The sequence below is a fragment of the Mesoplodon bidens genome, assembly GCF_964165515.1.
Source record: "Mesoplodon bidens genome assembly, chromosome: 6".
Classification (NCBI taxonomy): domain Eukaryota; kingdom Metazoa; phylum Chordata; class Mammalia; order Artiodactyla; family Ziphiidae; genus Mesoplodon; species Mesoplodon bidens.
In genome coordinates, this window is record NC_138162.1 from 25,835,224 (window position 1) to 25,853,696 (window position 18,473).

The following is an 18,473-nucleotide window of genomic DNA, read 5'->3' on the forward strand; positions in this document are numbered from 1 at the left end:
AGGTGGCGTGAGGGGCTTCAGAATGAAGTTAGAGGAGGGCTGCAATTGTCCCTCTGTGTGACCTCAGGCAGGTCCCTTTCTCTTTTTGGGCCTGTTTTCCCATCTGTGTAATAGTAAATTAGGTTGTGTGTTCTCTGGGGTCCTAGTCAGCTCTGAGTCTACTTGATTCTGGGAGTTGGAAATGCAAAGAAGGGAAGTCACAGGAGTTAGTGATGTTGGCAGAGGTGGACAGAGAAGGGCTGATGGTCATGAACAGGGATGGGGGATGGGCAGAGAGTAGGGCAGTGGAGTGTCCAGGTGCCTCATTTTCTTTATGGAAGGAGAAAACAGTAAAAGAGAAACTGGCATACTGGGCCCGTTAGAAGGTGGTGAGGCATTTACTGATGAGGCATCTGTAGTACAACTGAAAGAACTGTTGATTTGGTTCAGGGCTTCCTGGCTGTAAGCCTCAGCTTTTCAACAGTAAGCAGAGCTACAATAATTGCCTGGAATGACGCTGTGAAGGGCAAATGATACAACCTGGAAAGGGCTTTGCCAACTCTAAAGGCTGTCCAAATAGGGCTTCAGTATCATTAGTCATTAGATCCTTTCCAAACAGGAAGAACTGCAATACTGCTCCCCATCAGCTGAGTGAATGGATGTCTTTTCTAAGTACATGCCTCCAGCCCCACCTCCATCTCGTGTGTGTGTGTGTGTGTGTGCGTGTGCGTGTGTGTAATCTGAGCTAACTGGTGATCCATGGAAGGCAGTGAAGGGTCAGGGGTTGCATCCATGTGCACAGGTGAGCGAGCCGACAGAGGAAAACAGTGACCTCTTTGAGAGAAAGTGCATGGGAAAGACGCTTCCGTCTCCAGCTCACCCACCCTTGGATGGGGGTGGGGATATGAAAGTATTTCCCGGTGTGGAGTTTTTCAAACACCCAACTCTTAAAACCTTTTGAGTTACATCAGCTTGCATTTCTGCTTTGTGCAAGGAAATGACCCTGATAACTCCACTAGGACTTTGAATGACCCAATGTCTGCCACAGTGAGGGGAGGTGGCATGGCCTCCAAGCTGCAATTCTCACGGGGTTGGGATAGGGCAATGGGGTGGGGTCAGAACACTAATTTGAAGACAGAAAAGTGTCCTGTACCCCAGCTTTGATTTGACTCAAAGAATGCTATATTTATGTTGAATTTCATAAAGTATTGAAGGACGTGTGATATTTATGGTTGTCAAGGGGAGCTGGCTGAGAAATTCTGGTATGTGCCATCCTGGATGGATCAGGTAACCATGGGTTGAATCCTGGTTCACTCACTTTTCAATTGTGCCCTTGAGCAAGTCTTTCATCTCTCTGAGCTTCTTTGTGTATAAAATGAGAGACAATCATACCCACCTCACAAGACTGCTCTGAAGATGAAAAGGGAAAATGAATAACAAAGTCTGTCTAAACCTGAGGACCTGAACAGGTGTGCCTGCCGTTGGGTAGAGGACTTTTGACTGAATACACACACAAGGAGCTTGGTCAGGGCAGAGGCAGGCTGAAGAACGGTAACGTGGTTGGACTTTGGAATCAAAGCCTTGAGACGCTGCCCATCCCTCCAGCCTGTGTGACACAGGCAACTGCTTAACCGTACTCATCTCGAACGGGAAGAGTACCGACACCTCATAGAACTGTTAGGATGAAATGAGTTGTCCGATATGTGTCTCATGGCCCACAGTTAAGTGCCAGAAGAATTACCTCTGTTAAGGTCCTGGACAGTTCACTTCACTCTTCCATGCTTCTATTTCCCCTAACTTCACCTTAGTTCTGGAAGCTGTGAATACCTCCTATGGGCAAAGCTCCATCCTAGGTCCAAGATGCACCAGAGGCTGGAAGCTCAGGCAGGGCTTTGCATCCTTTCCAGATCTGTGGTCTTACTGTCACCTGCTGGGACTTCAGACAATGAAGGGAAGTTAAACTTAAGGCCCATGAACCCAGGTAGCCCGTTTTGGAAGGATCTGCATAAAAATGGTCAAATAGGCAAAAGTTTTAGTGCTTGGAATGGGTAAGCATCAGTTATGGCTCAGCGCATGACTGAGTCTGTCTGTCCTAAACCCAGTGGTCAGAGCCATCAGGCCTTTCTGGAAAGGCTGCAGTTCCCTGAGAAATACATGCACCAAGCCACAAAAGATGGGATGAGCTACTTTACTGGATGGCAAGCTTTCACAACGCCAAAGGAAAGAGAACTCAACTGAACTTTTCATTCCATAAAAGACTCAATAAACCTGACACTCTCATTTTAGCGAACTCCTTACTGGTACAGTCATTTCATTTCACTAAAATGCTCCTGCGATAAACCAATCTTTCCAAATGTAATGAAATGTTAATGAATACTAAGTCTGACAACATTAAATTTGGTAGTGATTTAAACATTAATAAAACAAAATAAAATACTCCTGTGGTATAGATTGACGTGATAAATCACAACCTGAAACTTCATGCTCTAAAGAACCCCAAAGGACAATACAGTAGTGCATCATGAAACCACACGGAACTTCGATAGTAATTTTTGATAACCCTAAATTGCAAAATAGCTAGTATTTATATAGCCCGTACTATGTGCCAACCACTATTTTAAGTACTTTACATATATTATGGTAATCCATCACACCCACCCTATGAGGAAAGTACAAGAGTAGTTCCTCCACTTTACAGATGAAGAAGCTGAGGCCCAGAGATTAAGCAATTTGCGCAAAGTCACACAGGCTGTTAGGCTCTCAAGTCTGTGCTCTTAGAGTTGATTAATGTGGAACCTTTGGCTAGTGATCTTTGCTATTTCTGAAAATGAATTTAGCTTTAAGGATATGTGGGAAAGTGCTTTACGTTTATTTGTACTTAGACCAATAGGTAAATAATGAACTCTAAGACTGGTCAGTGCCACCAGAAGGTCAGAGAAAGTGGTAGGGGAAGGTCACTTCCAGTTCGGGAGCTGGGTAGAGGGTCAAGGAAAGCTTCACAGCAGTGGCATGAGGCAGGCCTTGAAGGATAAAAAGCACTTGTGTCTTATACTTAGCAGGCGCTTACTTAATAAAACACAAATATTAATGAAGCCGATGACTCAGATAACACTAGGAAACAAACCCTAACCAAGATGCACACTGCACACGTGACAATAGCCATTCATTCCAATATCCAGTTAACTCTAGTTTCTGATTCAGGCTTGGCTGTCTACAGCCCTAACACCACCACAATAGATCACAGAGGCCAAAATCTAGTATTTTGTCTCCTCCTATGATAAACATCATTTATTGTCATGTCTGTGTGCAAAAACACAACAAATCATCTTTGTTAAAAAAAAAATACAAGGCATTCTTGCTATGGATCCAGGCAAAGGTATGACTAACAAAAATTTCCTAACAGAGGTCACTGAACACTGAGGTGGACTGATTCTGGAAACTACAGTTAAGTGTCTTCTCATTACACCATGAAGCCAAATTAATCAACTTTGATGATGATACACTTAAAGTGTTAAAACCAAATAAGGCACAAAATAACTCAAAATTTATACGTAGAGCAACAATCTAGAGAACATGTAATCAAAATATTCTGCTGAATGTGAAATTGTACCATATTTACATCTTAATCAACACTGGTAAGACTCGGAATTATTACAGCCTAAGAGATACTATTTTTTTCTAAAAAAGCAGACTGGGAGATATTGGGTACAGGAAGGTGATTCAGATTCAAGATTCAAGTATGTTTAAAAAAAAAATCTCTTCTGCCCTAGATACTAGGCTTTTTTCCTTTGGTTTCAAAACTGGGTCAACAATCTACAAATGTGATGTTAATGAATACAGCATAAAGACCTGAGAAAAGTCTGATTATACCAGCAGTTTGGTGACATATTGGTAAAGCTGCTCTGTAAATGCTTCAGGGGAAAACTTCTCTTTCACCCTGGCTCTTCCGGCCAGTCCCATTGCGGCCTTTAAGGAAGGTTCATGGATGAACCTTTCTATTGCTTCTGAGAAGTCAACTGGGTCAGGCTCACACAGAAACCCTGTGACGCTGTGGACAATGGACTCCAAGGGCCCACCTGAATTAACAGCAATGACTGGGCACTGCATGTACATGGCCTCCAAGGGAACGATGCCAAAGTGCTCATTGCTTGGTGTGTAAAGCACACACGTGCAGCCGTGGAGGAGTGAGATTTTCTGTTTGTCTGAGCAAGACCGAAGGAAAGTCACGTACTGGCCTAGGTCAGACTCCTGGACCATTTTCTTCAATTCCTGGTAGTGTTGTACATTTTCCAGGACTCTCTCATCGTAACCACCTGCAATGATCAGATGAACTTTGTCCCAATCTTGGGATGACAATCTTCCACGCAGCTTTACTAGGGCTTCTAGTGCCAAAGTCAGATTTTTCTTCCTTTCATACCTGTTGATGGAGAGGAGTATGAATTTTTTCCCCTTGGGGACTATGTCATCAAGCTTTTCAAGAACAGCTGAATCAAAGCTGGTGATATTCAGAGATGGGTAGAGGACATCGGGGTCTATGTGAGACAGGGACTTGAACGTTTCCTTAAAAACGGCAGCTGTGAACCGGCTGTTGACCAAGATGCAGTCTGCCATGCCTGTGGTGTATTCCTCCACCCAGTCAATTGGGGCCCTGTACAGGCGTTTAATAAAAGAATCTCTCCTGGTGAGCAGCAGATCCGGAAAGTGACAGTAGAACAGGATTTTCTTACGCCGCCTGGCCAGCTTGAACACTGGGATACAGGCGGACACCTACAGCCAAAGCAAAAATCAACAGCACATGAAGTGACCGGTCAACTAGCTTCAGCCCAATCAGAGAAACAGATACCTACCCTGCCTGCTAGTCTGTGGGCCCTTCATGGGCAATGTCTAGTTCTGCGGTGTATGCCCCCAGACTCTCACCTGGTAAAAGGCCTGGTTTACAGGAGGCTGGTAGACAGTTTCTGGATATGTGCTGAATATTTAAAGCTGCAAGCCCAGTGGTTTCCTCTAGAACAGCACTGTCCAATGGAAATAAACATCTAGTAACGACACTAACAGCTTCTTAAAGGTTAAATTAATTTTAATGTATTTTATCTAAAATACTATCACTTCAACATGTAATTAATACTTAAAAAGTTGATGAGATCTTCTATTCTTTCTTTGTCACATTAGATCTTTAAAATCAGAGGTGTACTTTACACTTACAGCACATCTCAGTTCAGACTAGCCACATTTCAAGTGCTCAGTAGCCACCTGTGGCTAGTGGCTACCACACTGGACAGAGCCACTCCAGTATCTTCCTCGACCTAAGGAAGTGAATGAATGAACTATAGTAGGTTAGAGTGTAGGCTCTGGAATCAAGATCGACAGGGTTTGAAGTTCAGCTCTACTAGCTAGCTGTGTGACCATGACCAAGTAATATACCTCTCTCTCTGGGCCTCAGTTTCTTCTGTAAATTGGTGACAATTCCAGTTAAAAAAAAAAAAAACCATATAATTTTTGTCATTATTAAATGCACTGGTGCATGTAAAACGTGTAAGAATTTAACACACACTATGTGCTCAGTATTTATTGAAATGTTAACCATAATCATTACTAGAGACTTTCCTGTTGGGTAATCTTTACAAGTCAATCTCCGACTCACTTAACACCTGAAAAAGGTGAGCTTTAGGGATATTGAAGGATTTATCCAAAGCTACATAGAAAATAGCTGATATGGAACTTGAATCCAGGTCTCCCACTTCCAAGCTCGTTTTTTTCTCTATCCACTACAGTCTCAGCTGCCTAATGCTTACTGACTAATTTTACACATGCAGGATATTGGGCAAATGCCCACGTTTCTCAAAAAGAAATAGCTTGTACACAAGCAAGCATGATCAAAAGTAACTCAGGAGTAATAATTAAAGAAATACAAATACAAACGTGATGCCATTTCCACCTATTACCTTGGCAAATATTAAAATGCTGATAACATCCAATGTGCACAAAAGCATGGAGTAACAGGCTCTATCACTGTGGGAGAGTAGAATGACAGAACCTCTTTGGAAGGCAAAGTTGGCAAAAGCTATTGACATTTAAGATGTACAGCTCTTTGACCTACCAATTTGACCTACCAATTTTATTTCTATGAATTTCAAAGACCATGCTTGCAGAAGTACAAAAAAAAAGGCATAAAGATGTTCATTACAACACTGATCTATTCGCAAAAAACTGGTCACACTGATACTGTCCTTTAGCAGAAGAATGTATAAATGATGGTACAGTCAAACAAAAGCAAATTTTCCAGCCACTATGAAGAATGAAGTGAATCTCTAATATTGATATGTAAGGATGTCCCAAGTAAAAATTTTTGGTGAAAAAGAGCAAGCTGTCCAATAGTAGGTGTGTCATAATCCTAATTATTATAAATAAGATGTATCTATGAACAGACATCATATGCTGGTATAGCCACAAGACAAGTTCTGAAAACATACAGAAGAAACGGTTAACAGTGGCTATCTTTAGGGAGTAGAATCGGAATGGGGCTTTTACATTCTAGTCTTTCTTATTATTTGAATTTTTAGTCCTGAGTAGGTGTTACTTTTTAAAATAAATATTTTTTGGGAAAAAAAAAAGAACACAGAAAGAGTCTAGACTAGCTAGAGCCCATATCCAGGTGGACATTATTTACCAAGGTAAAGAGCCTGGACTTTTCTCCAAAGACTAATGGGGAGCCATGTTAAAGTTTTGATAGGGACATGACATGTTTAGCTTAGGGTTTTATTAAACACATGACACTGTTGAGGAGCGGAGTGGCCTGACAGCAAATGCTACAGTGGGATGCATGTGGCTTGGAACTAGTGTCAAGAGGAATAATGCAAAACAGGGAAGCCATACAAAACATGACTGAAGGCTGACTTCTAATGCCTGCGTTTCTTAGAGAGAGCACCAAGGCCCATATGCTTCAGAATCTCCCGATAATCCAGTGAAGATGCATATTTCGGGGCCCCACCTCAGGGTCCCAGGATAAAAACACCTGAGGGTGGGGCCAAGCAATCTGCCACTTTAACGGGTCCACACTAAAGTTTGAGAACCACAATCTCACTCCCGCTTTGATCTCTCCAGATCAGTTCCGATCTTTCCGAACCACAGACAGGGAGAGGTCAGCAGAGGTCATACGGCGCGCCCTCCGTAGTGAGAAAAAGAGGGGCGGCGAGGGCCGGCCGTGGCCACCTCACCTGGTCGCACACTACCACGTCGAACTCCTCGTCGCCAAGGAACAGCACGTACAGAGCCAGGAAGATCATGCGCACGTAGGCGCAGATCGCGGCGCCGCGGCCGCCCCAACCCAGGCTGCGAGGCAGCCAGTCCCCGGCGCAGCGCACCGGCAGCTCGCGGCTCTCCGCGAAGCAGTGGCCGGGGTCGTAGTGCGCCGTCCAGATCTTCACGCTACATCTGCGCGCCCGCAGCGCCAGTGCTGCGTCCACAACCAGCCGCTCGGCGCCGCCCACACCCAGGTCCGGGTGCAGAAACAACACGGACGGTTTAGGACCCAGGTCCTCATCTTGGCCCTGCTCCTCCGCCATAGCCCGGGAGCCGCACCTTCACCTAGCACGCTTAAGGGCTTCCGCGCATGCTCCTTCCTCCAGCTTCCCAGCTGGCCCTAAACGCGGACCGACCACGCCCCGCGGCGCGTGCGTCGGTTAGGTCACGTCAGCGCGAATCTGTGGGTGCCTAGTAACTGCCGGAGGAAATTTCTCGTCTCATCATGGCTAGATCCTCCTATTGGTTGATACTGGACTCTAGGAAGGACGCTGTGATCCAAAGGAAAAATACATGAGGTCTGTAATTCCCATACAGCAGCTCACAGGGTCTCCTCTTACAAAATTCCTACAGGCATATCTTAGGACAGCCCAAGCGTCCCTGGAGTCAGCGAGGACCCTGCCAGCAGGTCTGGGGGCGGGACCTGAGTCGGTCCCTCCGGCCAACAGGCTCCACCGCTTCTCCGCTGTCCACCTCAGCTTCCTGACACCCTCCTGTCTCCAGCATGGTTTGTGGCCCCAGCCGACCCTCCTTGTCCCGGCTTCTCCCAGGCGCCGAGATTCCTGCCTTACGCTTTGTCCTGCTTCCGCGGCTCCCTTGTTTTCCCTAGCCCCCCGTGCATGTCCCGGTCTCGGGCGTCAGAGCCTGGGGTCTGGGGGCCGGCCGGCGGCGCTCACCAGTCTCTCTCCTTGTCTCCCTCTACAGCCTGGTCCGACCCCCAGTGGCACTAACGTGGGCTCCTCAGGGCGCTCTCCCAGCAAAGCAGTGGCCGCCCGGGCGGCGGGATCCACAGTCCGGCAGAGGTAAGGATCTTGCGACCCTCTCGGCTGTGGGCTCCGAGGGACAGGGCCCAATAATTCGTTGGTCCTGAGAAGGAGATCCCAGGATGTTAAGATTCGTAAGGGCAAAACGAGCTAGCTGCCTGTGATGTGGCCGTAGGGGTAGTTAAAGACTTCTTGGTCTTTTGCGTCTCGAGAGGGAGGCAATATTTTCTTCGCATTGCTCAGCTTTGAGTACCACTCTTGAAAAAGGGAAGTTAAACTGGAGTAAGGTCATAGACAGCACTGAGAAAACCGACGTCATTGAACTGGTGTCTTTAGACCTGAGCTCTCCACTCACATTTCTATCTGGAAGTCCCATACACACTCGGTCTAACATGACTCGTCTAATGCGCAGTTCTGTCTTTCCTTTCACACTTCAGCTCCCGCCCCCAATTATATCTCCCTACGTCCATATAGCACTGCTGTAAACTCGTTCACCCAAAGCCAGACTTAAGCGTCATCTTGGATTCTTTTAATGCTGTCTTTATCCAGTACGTTTATATTCTACATGAAGAACTTCTCATCCGTTCTTTCCTTCTCCATTTCTCCTGCCTCAGTTTAGCCCTCAGTTTCTCACATCTAGCAGAATTTCTGCTCTGATTCTGGCACACTGCTGGTTAGTTTCTTGTTGCTGAACTTAAACACGGTGGGGAGGGGGAGAGGGTTACCAAAGCTCTTGGTGGTGGGGTTTTTTCCCCCCCAGCCTAATCGCTTTTCTTCTCTCTCCTGTGATCCAGCAACAGTGAGCTTATTACTGTTTTCTGAACTCACTAGACACCCCCCCAACCCCCACCCCTCTGGCCATCTGTGTATATTCTCCAAGACTAGGCTCAGGGGTTATTTCCTCTTGAGGCCTTCCCTGACTCCAAAGGCAACAGCAGCTACTAGTCTTCTCTTTTACTCCCAAGCATTTTGTTCACACCCTTCTAATAGCATTTATGTTTCCATGTTTATCTCCTTCATTAGACTTTGACAAAAACTGCCCATCAGCTCTATCCTACCATAAGGCTGACACAATAAATGATGAGTGAGGGAAGGAATCAAGCCACCCTGTAATCTTGGGATTGTTTTGAAGGAACCAGTGGGGGTTTTATCTAGAGAGGAAAAGACCTTGAAGAGATACACGAAAACTATTCTCAAGGATGTGAAGAGGGATGAGACTTCTCTTGTTGGTACAGTAGGTAAATCTAAAACTGATGATTTGAACTTACATGAGACAGATTTCGTCTCAGAGCAAAAAAAATGCCAGTAGAACTGTGAGAAATGCTAAGATGACCCTGAATGATTGTGAGTTCCCTGTCATCAAGGTGTTCAAGGTAAAGCTGGGATGGACCAGCTGGAAAGTGTGTCAGGCTGTGGTGTAGGTTATTTGGGCTTGGGGTGCTATCTTGTTCCCACCCTGGATTTCAAAGATTCTTTGTGCTGGAATGGAAAACCTGTCCTGTTGGTACAGTTCCTTGGGGAGTGGGTCTAGTTAAGGAGAATTGGTAACACTGTGGCAGAGAAGTCTGATCATCTGAAAACTCTTAAAAAAAAGAGAAATCATATGTTTATCAAATAAATGAAATAACTGTTTACTTAATAAATAAAATTGAAATAACTGCTGCACAAGTGAAATGGAGAAACAAACATTTGAGGACAGATGCAGCTTATCAAGTTGGGGGTGTTGATGTCGTCTTTTAGAATTCACTACCGCTGGGGCCAATGTAACTCAACAGACCACGGTTCTATGTACTGAGAGACCCTACAGAGTTCCCTTCTAGAATCTTGGTACTCTTCTAAGTGTTACTTCATGAGTGTAATGTAATAGGTATTGACTGTTCAAGAATATATTCCCTCTTTGTGAGTCTGTAAGAAAAAGTTGAAGCTAACAGTTAATAATAGTGCTGTGGATTATGTAGTCCACAGATTTGCATTCTGTCTCCATGTTCAGTGAGGTAATAGAAGTAGAACTTTGAGAAGTAACTGTATGGGATTTAAGGTCAGGCCAGGGTTGGAGTCCTTGCTCTGTTACTACTGTATAAAAGGAAGTTGCTAGGATGAAAAGGAGCAATAACACATTGTAAACTGTAAAGCCTTAAAATGCTGCAGTGTTCAGGATTTTTTTTTTGTATTTCTTTTTATACAGTAGGTTCTTATTAGTTATCTGTTTTATACGTATTAGTGTATACATGTCAATCCCAATCTCCCAATTCATTACAGCGCCCCCCCACGCACGCTTTCCCCGCTTGGTGTCCGTACGTTTGTTCTCTACATCTCTGTCTCTGCAGACTGGCTCATCAGCACCATTTTTCTAGATTCCACATATATGCATTAATATACGATACTTGTTTTTCTCTTTCTGACTTCACTCTGTATGACAGTCTCTAGTGTTCAGGATTAATGGGAATCAGGCATAGTAAGGTGATGGACTGGCTGGGGTATTAAGGAAGTCATCAAATAGTTATTGAGGGTACATGCCAGGTACTGTTCCAGTCATGAGGCTGTATCTGTGGACAAGCTAGTCAGGGTTTGACCTCATGAACCTTATATTCCAGTGTAAGAGACCATAGACAAGGCAAATAAAGAGATAATATTTCAGGCAGTAAGGCCAAGAAGAAAAATAAAGTTGTGTGGAGACTGGAGGGTGGGTGAGGATAGGGTGTTCAAAGTAGGTGACAGGTGAGTAGAGACCTAAAAGAGACAAGGGAGCAAATTATGCAACGGTCCGGGGAGGAATAGGCTTTCTAGACAAGAGGAATAGTTAAGTGTAAAGACTCTGAGGTGGGAATGAGCTTGGCTTCTTTGAGGAACAGCCAGAAGACCACCATGTTAGAACAAAGTATGTTAAAGGTTGGTTATGAAAAACCATTGCGTTAGGGTATAGGAGGAGGGAGGCAGTTACACAGTGGCTAGAAAGAAAGGGTAAAATAGACCCCAAGAAGAAATTTAGGAGATTAAAATGGGCTCTGTTAACTTCTACCTAGCTTCCCAGTAGGGGGGATGGGAGGTATTTTGAGTACATTTTTGGTATTTCTAGGTGGCCTGAATCCTCTGCTATGTCCGTGTGCCAGCAGATGTAAGAAATCTTCAAAGAGCACAGACTGATTCCTTGGGGGCTCCTGGAGATTTTGAAGACAGGAACTGGAGTTGGGTGGGTGTGGGAATAGTAGAAAGTACCTGGGTCCTAGTCTTGGCTCAGCCGATGACATTGGGTTTATCATCTAGCTCAAGTTCCTTTTTATGAATAAGGAAAATTTCACATACCTACTCCACCAATTAGATGATGTGTATCTGTGTGTGTGTGTGAAAGCTCTTGTAAGTGTATGAATTACTCTGTAAATCCCTGTACAGTTTACAATCAGTTTTCCCATAGAAACAGTCATACAGATGGAGTTACAAGTTCCCAGGTGACCATGTAGCCCATAATTAATGTGTCTGAAATGTAATCTTTTTAGTACAGTACATCAAAATCACCGTTTGACACTAATTGTTTTTAGATTTCTAGCTCTTTTTGCTGGAGCCCACACTGGAACTGGGACTCCACTCTCCCACTCCATGCAGCAGGGCAAGCTCCCTGAGCCCTAGACCAGTGCTTCTTGCATTCAGAGTGTGGAATAAAGTCTGTGGTAGGGTGAGGTGGGGATTAGGAACCAGAGTTGGGAGGCAAGAAGAGACGGAGGGGATAGGGTATTTTGGTTTCTCCCTGTATGGCCGTCTTTTTTTCAAAAATCCAGAACCAGCAGTCCACGGATAACTGGAATGGGATTTTGAGGGAGGGTGTGTTGGGATTTGGTTAATGGCGAGGGGCAGTGATGGGACAGGGCTTTCTCTCTCTCTTCCTTTCCCCTTCCCTGGAATTTCTGAGTTGGTGATAAATGGGCTGAAGAAGGTTTCTTCTGACCTGTCTCACACTTACTACTTATTTTTACGTGGTACCAGTTTCGCACTGAGGGGAAATGAGAAGTGGGATTGGAGGAGTGCTGTGTGGGAGAACAGCTGTTGGGGAGGGTTTCCTAGTGACCCAGGAGAGGAGGGAAAGGATTCCCTGGCTTCCTTCCTGGTCAGTGGCATTAGTGCTGTTCGCTGCTTCTGTGTGCCAGGACTGCCTGCACCACACAGCTCACTTCATAAGCCTTGATCCCCTTGTGAGGGACAAGTTCTGGTTGGGTGTTTCCTGCATTTTTTCACGTCCTACTTCTGTCCAAGATCTACAGTCAGTATATCAAAATAGTGAAAACAGATTGCAAAATAATTTTTCATAAAATATATACTCTGTTTTGAGACTTGGATTACAATTAGAACTTAGGTTTTTGTAGAAAATACAGTAATTTTAAAACATTTTAAAGTAGTCATTTAAAAATCAGGTAATATGGATTCAGGGTATTTTTAAGCAGGAGTTTTTTACTTGACTTCACAAAAATACATGTGAAGTGAAACTGAAGTGCACTGTCCAAATGAGGTGCCTATATGTGTGAGCAAGTGGATGGGCTCAAGTCAGAACTGGGTCCACAGCCGAGCATGGCTGCCTGCTGGCTATGTGGTCTTTGGCACTTTGCCTAACCTTTTATGAGCCTCATTTTCCTCATTTATAAAATGGAGATGGTAACTACTTTTCTGGGTTATTGTATGCATCAGTGTATGGTGGGTACTCAGTTCTTATTGGTTATGGTCAGTGGAGTAAAAGCAAGCAAAAGCAAGGAGGTATTAGCAAAGAAAAAGTTAATTTTTTGGTTCTTTACCAGTGTAATGGTAGCATATGTTATAATGCTCTGATAAGGGTTTCCAAAAAAAGGCCATTTGTAACATTTTTTCTCTCACAGGAAAAATGCCAGCTGCGGAACGAGGAGCACAGGCCGCACGACCTCAGCAGGCACTGGGGGGATGTGGCGATTCTACACAGAAGATTCACCGGGGCTCAAAGTGTAAGTCCTGGAAGCAGACCTTGTGTTTCTGTCCAGAATCACAGGGCCCTTTGGCAGCACTCTCTTTCCGCCACCAGTGGTGTTTGCTTTGATGAGATCTATAATACACTGCAGCGTCCTTTGTGCCGGGTGGGTGGGGTTTGGTTTGTCCATATAGCAGCCAATTAGTTTAGGGCCTGGTATGACATCTGTTCACGGTTTGAGTGAAAGCAAGGGAACATCTTCATGTAGCTCTGTCAGAATAAATGATGGGAATAGAGAGAACTGGAGGGAAAACGGTTTAATTAGGTGAAATTGCTCTTCATTTGGTGTTCTTGTCCCACACTGAGAAATAGAGGAGTAACCATTTGAACAGGAGCTAGGTGATTTTTCAAAGCTCTCCTGGAGGCATAAGCTGATATTATTGCAGTCTAATGGGAGTTTCTGCATTAGGCTGTGTTACCAGAAGTTCTCTGGCCTCCTTGCTGTTGGTGGGTGGTGACTGGACCCCATCACTTCCCCAGTTCTAGGCCTGCAAATGCTCATTAGGTGATGGGATATGGGCATCTGGGGGAACCCCTGTCCCCACGCCTCACCTCACTTTCTGGTACTGTGAAACCTAATCCCACAGGTTTCTGACCAGGTAGGCTCCAGGACACCACTGCTTACAGCTGTTTCCTGACTGAATCCAGTGGATGAGGAATTGGAATAATCACAGCAGCTCTCATTCGTATAGCTCCTCAGGTTCAGAAGCTCAGATTCAGAGAGGCAAAGCTACTTGTCAAAGACAAACAGCCAGCAAGAGCTGGAACCAGATATTCTGGGACTGTTAAATTCCATGCTCTTTCCATTCTGCCTGTTTGGTAACAGAGACAAAATCAGATTTATCTGGATTAGTTTAACTAAGTTGACCAGTAGCTTGACTTAGATCACAAATTTAATTTAGAAAGACTTCCCTAGAATTCTTGAGGTTTTGTTTTATTTATTGATTTTTTTCCCCCCCTGTTATGACGAAGACTTACAAGGTGAGAATGTATTTCAGGAAATAATTCTTGGGGTTGGGGATGTGTGAGTTGGCAGCATTTTGGTCCTTGTTAGAGGTAATTTTTCTGAGTATTTATTTCAGAGACAAATTTTGAAGCCCCTTGCTCTTCAGGGTATCCAGGGGACAACATTTTAAACCCTTATCGAGGTGGTGAAACAACTGTTCTCTTGTGGGTGAATCTGGCTTGTTCTTGCTTTGGGCTGTTGTGCAGCCAGGCTTGCTTGCTGCTGTTGTGAGTCCTAGGAATCGATAGAAGCTATTCCTTTGCAGTGTCATCAACCACAGTCTCATCATACCAGAGAGAGGGGTTTTTGGTGAAAGGACATAGTTGGGAAATTGTATCCTCAAATCCACATCTTGGAGCAGTCAGGTACCATCTTGGAGCTTGCTGTTGGCTCTTCCTGGGAGTTAGAATTTTTTTTCAGGTTGATAATAGTAGCATTTCCTGAGAGCTTACTAGAAGCCTATACCGTGTGTGTGTTAATATATTTAATACCTCAGCAGCCCTATGAGAGAGGTGCTGTAATTATCCCCACTTTACAGACGAGGAAAATGATGTTTGGAGAAGGTGAGTCACAGGGCCACAGTCACAGCTTGTGAGGGGCAGAGTTGGTTTCCAGACGCCAGCGCTTGGACTCTAAGCACTGCACTCTCAGCTTTATGCTTTACGGCTGATGTTACCTAATGGCACTTTAAAGTAAGGCAGTATGATCCAGTGCATCGTGATGACGAACTCTTCCTAGGTACTTTTAAGTTTGTTTACTCCCATAATTGTACAAACTTTGGAAGAACAAAATAGTGTAGCAAGGACTTGGATCTCTGTGCATTGATTATTGTCCACTAATGGACTCTTGTTACCACCTACTCCACTGGGTTACTCTACTGCCCTAATTATAAAGATTCCTGGGGTCTTTTCCTGTGTCCACCCCCAGGTGTACCTGGGAGGTGAAGTGACATCTTGAATTCTCCAAAACTGTTGCTGGCAAGAGGAGTCAAAAAGACGAGGCCTTTGACTGACATCAGCATTGACAGCATGAGGGGTTTCAATCTATTTATCACTTGTTGCTAAACTTACCCTTTTGAAAGAATTCATTTGATAAATGTATTTTTTGACAGGTTGTGTAAAATCAAGGAGTTCTAACTGTAAGAAACCCATGTACTAATTCTCAACCTGGAAAGCATTTGATTTAGGGAAGGGCTGATGAGTAAAATATACTTCCTTTCTACAGTAAACTAAATATAAATCAAACTTAATTAATGTTGCCTAGAATGTTTGCTCCCCTAAATATGGGAACCGTAAAGCAGTAAAATGAGCACTATGTGTGGAATCAGAAAACCTGAGTTCAGATCCCTCCTTTCCATTCTGGCTCTGTGTTCTTAGGCTCTGTGTTCTCATTTCATAAGATTAATATTTGTTTCGCCTGTGTCTTGAGCTTGTTAATCATATGGGATCATATATTTGAAAATGCTTCATAACTTATAATGGGATATTCATCTTTGTTATGCCTAGTTTATTGTAGTTAGACGATGAAGGTGGTCTTTAAAATATTAATTTGAAATAATAGTTTGGTAATTGGATCATTTGCACTTAAAGAGTTTGGGAAATTTTTAAAATTACTTTTTATTATGGAGAATATCAAATGCACAAAATTAAAGAGACTAGTGTCTCTAAGACGTTAGATCCTTTTTTTGTATATATTTTAGTATGTTTCATTAAAAGATAAGCATTCCTCCTTTCTAAATAACCGCAATGCTGTCACCCTCAAAATATCCACGGTAATAATTTTTGGAATATTTTTAAATGATGTAAATAATATTCTTCTATGGATCTTAGGTGCTTTCCCCTCCCTTTTCCCCTAGGCAGTCTTTAATATTACAAATATAATAATGTATTATTACTGAAACTAAGCCTGCCTTTTCTTATTTCCAGTGGCCCTGTTCCAGTATTGGTTATGAGTCTTCTGTTCATCGCTTCTGTATTTATGTTGCACATTTGGGGCAAGTACACTCGTTCATAGATTCGGCTACATCCATCTGTCTGTCATCTGAAGAAGAAAGGAAAAAAAACCCAACATATCTTGGACCAAAAGCATAGTGATTTTCTGTTCATGAGAAAGAAATTTTCTGTAAGCTTACTGTTTTACAGGGAACTTAATGAAAATTGATTTTAAGGAATCATTTTTTTTTCTGTGGCTAATAAACTTTTAAATTCATATACCAAGTCTCATTGCTTATTCCTGGCTGCTAGGGCCCTTAGTCTCTCTGCCTTTAGATTTACAAGTAAATATGTAGAAAGCGTTTTGTGGAGATTGTTTTTTTCGTTGGATTGACAGTTTCTTATATGACCATGTAGTCATTCACACGCACGATACTGTCAGTGGCCCTGGCTTGTTTTCTTCTAGGTATCTCTGTCTTGGTCATTGTTATTTTGGGTGTTGTGTGGTTTTCAAGGAGTGTGCCTATGACTCCATCAGGGAGATCTGTGTTCAAAGGCAGCTGGTACCCAGCGGAATCGTCATAGAAATCATCCAGAAATCTTGGATGAAATGTTTGCTCATTCTGTTCTTTGTCTCTCAAACCATACATAATACTTTTGCCTCTTCTTTCTGTCAGTTCTTAATTCTGTGGGTGTAGATGAGGGGTTTCAATCTATTTATCACTTGTTGCTAAACCCCTTTTGAAAGAATTCATTTGATAAATTGGATTTCTTATATAAAATTTTGTTTTCATTTTGGAAATTAAAGACCTTAATAATCAGTGTGAGATACCATTTCTAAACTGAGTTGATATAATTCCAACCAAAAATAAAAATTTTTGAAGTTTCACTTAGCTTATGCTGCCTTCTGGGTATGAGCATGCACTTTCTGGTAGACCACAGGAAATACCAAGAATAGCTCAAAGGTGCACACTCCAAGAGTCTAGGACTCTAAGCCACAATTTCTAAAGATTGAGATCCATTTAAAACACCCTAGTTGTCCAGCAGAATCACAAAATGATGAAGAGGTGTATTAGTTTAAAAAATCAATAATTTGGAAAACATCTTTCTCTAAGCCTATTAAAAAAATTTCTAGAACAGTTTCATAAGTGTTTTTCTTAAATCCTGGCTGAAAAGTAATTTTAGGTCCAAAGTGCCAAATTTAAGTGGTGAAAGTATGTATCTTTAAAAATGATTTCCTAGGGCAATATATGGGTGAGTGTGCTCTTGTAAATCCTAACAGATGGCAAATTATTGGGGAAAAAAATGATGAAAAACTGGTTCCCTTTTATCTTGGGAATTGATTATTGCATGAAATAAGTATCTTCATTTTGAAAGTCAGAGGGAAAAGTGTCAATTTCATTTGGAAGAAATTAAAGATGATAGTATCTATAATGGAATTTTTTTTTCTGATATTCATGTTGACAATACTAATAACAGTTAAAAGTTACACATTTAATTTGGAAAAGAAATCTGCTCTGCGGGAGGGGTCTGTTTTTCTTTGGGGGAGAAGCTGAAGCCACTTGGGGGAGCTATTTGGTTGTAAGGGGAGCACTCTCTTCACTGCACAGTGCTGCTGTTAGCCTCCTCTGCTTAGCAGTGGTCTCTAGTGGACTGATTGCTGAAAGTCACTGACTTTTCTGAGCTAGTGGTTTATAAGAAAATGCTAGTTTTCAGTGGCAGAGCAAGATGCTTCATTCAGCAGAAGGAAAATTGGGGGTTGGGCATAAAAATGTACAGCATTTATTATGTAGCTGTTTTTGGCTCTGATGAGACAATGCTAATACCATAGCTGAGAGTCTTAGTGTTCAAGCTGTTCCTTTTTCTCTCTTTCTTTTTTTCCAATTTTTAAAAATTGTGGTAAAATAGACATAACATAAAAAGTACCATGTTGGCAGTTTTTAAACTGTGCAAGTCAGTGGTATTGAATACATTCAGATTTTTGTGCAGCCATCATCACTATCCACCTCCAGAACTCTTTTTCATCTTGCAAAACTGAAACTCTAAGCTCAGTAAATAATAACTCTCCTCCCCCTCCCCCTTCCCCTCAGCCCCTGGCAACCACCATTCTACTTTCTGTCTCTCTATGAATTTGACTTTCTAAGGACCTCATATGAGTGGAATCATATAATATTTTTTCCTTTTGTGACTGACTCATTCCACTTAGCATAATGTCCTCAAGATTAATCTATGTTTTAGCATATGTCAGAATTTCCTTCCTTTTTAAGGCTGAATAATATTCCACTTATGTA

At 42.9% G+C, this 18,473-nt stretch overlaps 2 protein-coding genes across 2 annotated transcripts; one reads left to right on the plus strand and one right to left on the minus strand.

Annotated features, from left to right (window-relative positions):
• Positions 1 to 3,232: 3,232 nt before the first annotated feature.
• On the minus strand, positions 3,233 to 7,612 carry ALG2 (ALG2 alpha-1,3/1,6-mannosyltransferase). The gene is made up of 2 exons (XM_081237123.1): positions 7,194 to 7,612; positions 3,233 to 4,746 (listed from the first exon to the last, which is right to left on the minus strand). The coding sequence occupies exons 1-2, from the start codon at positions 7,539 to 7,541 to the stop codon at positions 3,844 to 3,846; spliced, it is 1,251 nt and encodes a 416-aa protein (XP_081093249.1). The 5' UTR covers positions 7,542 to 7,612; the 3' UTR covers positions 3,233 to 3,843.
• A 286-nt stretch (positions 7,613 to 7,898) lies between these two features.
• SEC61B (SEC61 translocon subunit beta) lies at positions 7,899 to 16,461 on the plus strand. Its single transcript, XM_081237415.1, has 4 exons — positions 7,899 to 8,005; positions 8,203 to 8,300; positions 13,121 to 13,222; positions 16,177 to 16,461. The coding sequence occupies exons 1-4, from the start codon at positions 8,003 to 8,005 to the stop codon at positions 16,262 to 16,264; spliced, it is 291 nt and encodes a 96-aa protein (XP_081093541.1). The 5' UTR covers positions 7,899 to 8,002; the 3' UTR covers positions 16,265 to 16,461.
• Positions 16,462 to 18,473: the final 2,012 nt, after the last annotated feature.

What these genes read in the sequence shown, in the direction of transcription:
- SEC61B (XM_081237415.1), top strand. An exon ending in GGATCCACAGTCCGGCAGAG is followed by an intron (nt 8,301 to 13,120) that starts GTAAGGATCTTG and finishes TTTCTCTCACAG; the next exon opens with GAAAAATGCCAGCTGCGGAA. An exon ending in GATTCACCGGGGCTCAAAGT is followed by an intron (nt 13,223 to 16,176) that starts GTAAGTCCTGGA and finishes TCTTATTTCCAG; the next exon opens with TGGCCCTGTTCCAGTATTGG.
- ALG2 (XM_081237123.1), bottom strand. Translation starts at nt 7,541, where the DNA reads ATGGCGGAGGAGCAGGGCCAAGATGAGGACCTGGGTCCTAAACCGTCC. An exon ending in ACGTGGTAGTGTGCGACCAG is followed by an intron (nt 4,747 to 7,193) that starts GTGAGGTGGCCA and finishes CTTTGGCTGTAG; the next exon opens with GTGTCCGCCTGTATCCCAGT.